This window comes from Mycetomoellerius zeteki, unplaced genomic scaffold, assembly GCF_001594055.1.
Source record: "Mycetomoellerius zeteki isolate Tzet28-1 unplaced genomic scaffold, Tzet1.0 scaffold156, whole genome shotgun sequence".
NCBI classification, from domain to species: Eukaryota; Metazoa; Arthropoda; class Insecta; order Hymenoptera; family Formicidae; genus Mycetomoellerius; species Mycetomoellerius zeteki.
Window position 1 is genome coordinate 670,424 of NW_017256511.1, and position 7,011 is coordinate 677,434.

At 31.6% G+C, this 7,011-nt stretch overlaps 1 protein-coding gene across 3 annotated transcripts in view; it reads left to right on the plus strand.

Moving 5' to 3' along the window:
• The first annotated feature begins 4,981 nt into the window (after positions 1-4,981).
• The window catches only part of LOC108720935 (synaptic vesicle glycoprotein 2B), a 9,914-nt gene continuing 7,884 nt past the window's right edge, over positions 4,982-7,011 (plus strand). Inside the window, exons 1-3 of one of the 3 annotated variants that reach the window (XM_018445216.1) lie at positions 4,982-5,360; positions 5,977-6,024; positions 6,096-6,257. In XM_018445216.1, coding sequence (XP_018300718.1) covers positions 5,315-5,360; positions 5,977-6,024; positions 6,096-6,257 — 256 coding nt within the window. In that variant the 5' untranslated portion in view covers positions 4,982-5,314. The remainder of the gene's footprint in view (positions 5,361-5,976; positions 6,025-6,095; positions 6,258-7,011) is intronic. The other 2 variants (XR_001936548.1, XM_018445215.1) reach the window with 2 other exon arrangements.

Below are 7,011 nucleotides of genomic sequence, written 5' to 3' on the forward strand. Positions count from 1 at the left end.
GTTTTGCGTACAATGAGAAGTTAAGTGAATCTTACGATATGAGTCACGAGAGAGTTAAGTAGATACCTACAGAGGAACGAGATATTGTTACTGCTCTTTTGGTGTAGCAATGCAGCGTTCTTGCAAAAATCCGAGAGCAGGGCGTTACGAAAGCTGAACAAGTTTGAATAGAGCCCGCATTCCGCATCGAATATCCCGAGAAACTCATTAAGTGAGTTGCCGCATCAAGCGAGCGAGCGGGCAAAGGGCGGTATGAAGATGGAGGGTGAAGGATTGACGTGTGGATGGCAACGGCAGCTGTTTGTTCGACTTTAGACGGCTTGCAGTAAAAGTATCCGACTAGTTACAAGGCCGCTTCGTTCACGTCGCTCGCTTCGCGACGGAAACATTTAACAATAAACGTGTTACGCTTGTCCAGTTAAGTTACACTTGACTTCGAAATTACCTGAATTATCGTCCAACTTTAACGCCGAGATAATTTACATTGCTTCTCGCATCATTTCGGTTTTCTGTTTCGAAATCATTCAACTCCTTTTACTTCTAACAACAAGATACGATTAATGCTTCTTATGTTTAAGAAATATAACAGCCTATACAATTTTAATAGAGACAATATATACAACTTTACGTAGTAAACCAATAATAGATATTATTTATGTCTCTGTCAATAATTTTCTATTAATATCTAGAGATACTAATAAGAAAAAGAACGTGAAGAAAAAATGTGAAAAATAAAATTGTATCTGCAATGTAATTGAGTTCAGAGATATTAATTAAATCATATTTATATATGACATATATATCAGTTTCTTTTCACATCAATTACAGTTCACCTAGATTTGAATTGCTTTAACATAGTTTCAGTAGTGATATAGTTTATTAAGGAAGAAATCCTATATTGGATTTCCAAATTGAAAATTGATGGTCCAAATGCTCCAGACGATTATATCATAAATGACCACAATGACCAATAATAATAGTACACTTTGCACTGTTTTCGTGAGTTGTCGATATCAGCAACAATTATTATTTCCCGAAAATATTGTTACAAAATTGTTATATCTTCGTACTGCACTATCGAATAAATAATTTAACATATGCATATAATGTATATACATATAGATGTTCTGAAAATATGCATTTAATATTTCTTCATTTTTAGATCAAATTAGACAAAATTATACTTTCTTTCCCACCATATCAACTAAAAATAAAAAGTATAATATCCTATCGATATAACCTTCCAGAAACGAGAAAAAATTACTATCGCTCGCTGCGCTGTCAAACGATATTGTTATTAATGTGCGCATGTGATGCAAGTACCTGATTTCTCATCATCGTGCACTGCATATGCGGTGATAGTGAAATAAATGTTATAGAAAGTAAACACGGGCGATATGCGTAAAGCCCAGTGATGCAATTTTTGCGATGAATTAACAGCATCATCGAAAGACCACAGTATTTTATTAGACCTGAACGTGCGGTATTTTTTATTGAAATAATTTTTGTCTCTATTTTCACTGAGCATATGTTGAATATCACGAACATATTTTTGTGGAAAAACGATGTTATCTAAACTGCTAGCATTTAAAGTTATAACCATATCTGTGCTAAACAATCAATTATTATCTGAATATTCCTTTTTTTTTACTTTAATTCCATTAAAAGCTTAAAGGGTAAAAACAAATTTAAGAGATATATACTAAAATATATTCGAGATTTATATTTATTCAGAGATATAAGATAAGAATATCAAGTATTTCTCTCTGATTATATATTGTTAATATATAATAAAGTATGAAGTGCATTAAGAGAGAGCTTAAAAAGGTTACACAATTTAATTTAATAAAAATAAAGTGATTATGAATTAAATAATTTTTTTCGTGATAAGTAATTTAATTTTATGTTTTAATGCAAGAGAGAATCTAACAAATTAGAATTTATCTAAGACCTATTTAAAATTCAACGAAAATGGAAAAATGTTGGGATTATCTCGTATAAAAGCTTTTCTCATGTGCCGGAAATTTGTATGTGTACTTCTCTCGCCATTAAACGAAAATTATCGGTCAGGGACCAGGGCGAAGGCTATGTTGAATCCAATTTGAACCTGCTGTGGCACTCTTGTGTTCTGTCAACTGGGTCGAATACCACTAGAGAGAACTAGTCAGTGACTAAAGATTAGTGCGACACTGCCGGATCAAATATCCATTTCCGTTTCTGCCGCCGTAAATCTGCATAGCAGGAACCGGAAATGATGAGCCTTGCTTTTGCGGTGAAATAATCGCGAAGAAAAAAAACAATTTTTCTTGAACTACTTTTTTACTGAATCAATAATTTAATCGTTCTCCTAGCAAATCTCATCAAGCGATAAGAATTATGATTGCTTCAAAGAGCATTTTATGTCCTGAATTGTAACAGTGATTTAAAAAGAAAACTGATGCAGGTACAAAGATTTATAATTAATTGCATAATATATAATGGATATATTGAGTCAATATCTTCTTCGATGCTCATTACTACTATTATTATTATTGTTTTAATTATATTTTTTACGTATTATACATAAATTTAAATTAAGGAATGCAAAGATATATATTGACGCAACATTTAAAAAATGTTCTCATTTCATTTGTGGCAGGAAAATAAGTTTAAGTGTGTGATAAAGTCTATAAAGTTATCTCGTTATTTAATCGACAAAATGCAAATTCCTTGCACGAATGCCCTTGAATGAATGCAAATAACGATCAAGGAAAATTATTTTGAAGCAAGACTGTTTTCTTCGTGATAAAGTCTATAAAGTTATCTCGTTATTTAATCGACAAAATGCAAATTCCTTGCACGAATGCCCTTGAATGAATGCAAATAACGATCAAGGAAAATTATTTTGAAGCAAGACTGTTTTCTTCGTGATAAAGTCTATAAAGTTATCTCGTTATTTAATCGACAAAATGCAAATTCCTTGCACGAATGCCTTTGAATGAATGCAAATACGATCAAGAAAAATTATTCTGAAGCAAGATTGTTTTTTTCGCATCATAATATCTTAATGGTTAAAGTAAATATCAACATATGCACGTGAATTAATTCACACGGTAAACGAGTGTATTTGTACAGTGACTGTGTAACATATGATACGTTAACTGCGATAAGAGATGTACCTACTGTCTTCTGCTTTTCCACGAGAAATCGAAAATGAGTTGCGTTGTAATATCCAACCATCACTTGTCGGTACATTCCTCTCGCCATGAATTCCACTGACTATGAGTTTTGTTATCAGTATTTTCTATTTCTAAATGATTGTTTACGTGTCAAAAAGTGACTTCCATTCATCTTTTTAATGTGGACCTGTTTCATGTTTTAATAACTTTCGATTTAACAAAAGTAATTAAAAGCGCCTAAAAGTTTATACTCGCGATTAATTATACTACGGCAAATGTTTCTTTCTTTTTTTTCCTTTGTAACAAAATTATATGCAAGCTCAAAGGATTGTGTCGAAATTGAGTGAATACTGAACGGTAAAACTTCAAAGAATAATGGTGTATTTTATAATAATATTTTTGCTTTACAGTTATATGTAACTGTAGATATGTTGATGAAACTTTTTCCATTAATTGCTTTTTCTATGAAAACTTATGTCTTATCCTGAAATACTCAGTTTCCTTCACGAAAATAAAACCGTATGTTCAATAACAATTATAACAAATGTTTCCAATCTTTTCTAATCATATCTGGAGATCACTGATCCCTAGGATTACTGATTATTGCTTCCGGATTATTCTTGTCTTTTCCGTTCGCTCAGATTAACTTATAGGGGAGCTTTGAGAGAGAGGAGAAACACCAATTTACTTTTTACAATATCTTTTTGCCAATCCAACAAACAAGAAAGATAAATAATTAAAAAATTGAATCGTATAAGAATGCCTCACACTTTAAGGCGTCTCCAGACAATATGGCCAATGCATACGCCAACTTTGTGCATATTCGCTAAATATTGGCCTACTCTCTATAAGTGAATCAATATTATCACTGACTTCAATGCTACACTTATAACTGTAATATCAGCGAATATTTACTGTTTTTCTACAGATTGAATCTGCAGAAAATCATAACCTCTAAAATGAATCTGTATTATTACTGAAAAACAGTAAATATTCGCTGATGACTTCAGTGCTACACTTATAACTGATGTAATCAGTAATAATACACTAATTCACTTTTACAGAGTACATTCAATATATGACAATTATATATGTCACATGTGTGTATGATATTTACCAATGTTAACGAACGTGGCCATATTGTCTGGAAGCGCCTTTAATTTTTCACGCCATTTTATGGTTTAAAGCGCAATATAATAGATGTAAACGGGAGAGTTCGACACTAGTAAGCGTATGCGGCACTTTTGTGCCTTGTTTAGCTTAAACAGGTGAAGTACTAATCTTGTGATGTGAGTTAACATTATAATCTGAATTGGCAAAAACCTCAAATAAGAAATAGTTCGTTTTTCAATTAATATGTAATATCTGTAATACTTGTTTGCGAAAAATGTTTTTAGTGTAAAACGCTGTTAATCGATTTATCGTTGTTGTGGCGGCTTTGAGCTAGCAGGTATTATGAAATAAATAATAAGACAATTTAATTTATGTAAATAATTATAATTAATACTATTAATTAAATTAAATAATTCTTTCCAATATAATTTTAAAATAAATAAATGTTTTATCATAAATTTCATATTTTAACTAATTTTTTCTAAATAAAAATGTCAAAATAAATATAAATAAAAAATTTAGATTATTCTAGTGTCTACATTTATAAATATTTTGTCATTTTAAAAAATATAAATTTTAATGTAGAAAAATTAAATTTAAAAAATAATATTTAATCTAAATTACAAATTGATAGATTTTCAAGACGCGTGATTAATGAGAAACAGCTGATTGTGAGGCATAACCGTAATTGGATCGTTTAACCCGTTTTTATTGACGGGTTACGCGAGCGGGAAGCTCGCCAGAAAACGTGATCGCACTTTATAGTCCAATCGCACGCATGGAATCATAGGCACCGCAAATTGCATCAATAAAAAAATGCATTTCTGAACGCATCCTCACAAAGTACGTCTGCTTTTATATTCAAAGTGAACAAACGGCCGGATACTTGACGCAGTTCCGTTCCGTCCAATTGAGCAACGAAGATTTGTCGAAGAACGAAATCGCCACTTGAATCGACTAGGACTTCTATTTTTGTCGTCAGAGAAGCGAAACTAACTTCATCACGTCGAGCACAGTAGACTCTTCAGCTCGTCGCGTCGGACATGATCGCGAGTGACCGAAATCGTGACAAGATCGAGATCACAACCGGTGAGATGCCCTTCTTGCATAATATCCGGTAGTGTTAACTCAATATATTTCGAAGTTAAAGTAATTCTCTGTATAGTGAGTTAACGAAGTGATGCACATACAGGAACATATGAGAATCGTCTTACGAGTTTCTATCCAGATTACCGAGTGAGATATTATGAGAAAATATAATTTTATTCATTAGTCTTCTAACAGAACTATTTCTATATATAAATGTAAATTTCTGTACGTGTATAAATTTCTGTGATTAACATGTCGTAGAAACGATATGCAAATATAGTTAACACAACGTATACGTATAATGTATATGCATGAATTTTGAATGAGTTTCATACATTATAAGTATAGACACTTTGTATTTAATATTTATTTTTTATCTTGTTAGACGAGTCATGTTTTCACTGATAATTCTATAACAACATGTAATTTTCAAAGAAACTGTTGAATACTATTTCTCTTTCTTATTTCCTTGTATCGTCTGTAATTAGATGGCTCCTTCTGCACGTAAATATTTTTTTTTCATATGTTTAATTGCGTCATGTTATATAACTCACAATATAGATACGAATCCTCGTGATAGTTTCGTAAAGTTACTCGAACGCTTTTCATTTTTCAGATAGCGTTAACGAACCTGCCGATTTCGATACAGCCATATCTATAACCGGTAAGATCTTTTTTAATGTCATTACAAAAACATAACAATTTTTATTATTTTATTTTATTTCCTTATCTCAGGTTATGGATTATTTAATGTGCTGCTGTTACTGGCGGTGTTGCCAATTGCGTGGGCCGCCGTTTTTGATACTACTTCTGGCGGGTTCATCTTGGCATTATCCGAATACGATTTCGAGCTTACGTTTTTCCGCAAAGGCATATTCGTTGCGGTTCCTTACATAGGTACGGAATTTAATTAAAATAATTGTAGTAATATCCTGCATAAATTTAATATTAATAATCTATAAAATCATAATTTTGAAAAAAATTACTGTACAAAAAATATTATACATACTTTAACATTAAAAAATTTAATCTTTTTTAAAACTCTTTTAAACAGTTGAATATTAATATTAGAGGAGAAGGTGGAATTATGGCCAGTGTATATATTGTGGTCTCCCTTAATATCTCCGCTATTATATAGCGAATCCTAATGATTACTTATGGAATTATTAATTCAGTAGCTCGCCGTTACATCATGACGCTAATATTACCAATACTCAATAGCCAGCACTTATTATAACGCATTTTTACTTTCAAGTATTTCAAAACGTTTCTGAGATACACTTTAACATTTAATTACACCTACTTCCCCCCTCATTTTTCTTAAACTTGAGAATATTATCACATGAATATACAGGGTGTTTCCAAATTAAATGGCAAAACTTCGGGAGCGTGTAGAGGAGTAAAAAACTAAGAAAAAAAGTCCTATAGACATATGCTCCTTTTTGCTTTGTTTCGCAGGAAATCACGAAAAAAGAAAAAAATATATTTAATTTATTATTTTAATTATTTTATTTATAAACTTTTTAATGAAGATTTTGTTCGAAATGTGCACCTCTTGCAGCAATACAAGCATTGCATCTGTCAAACACGGCTCTTGTAGCAGCCAGGCACTGTTCTTGCGATATTCTGTTCGCTGCAGCTACGATACGAT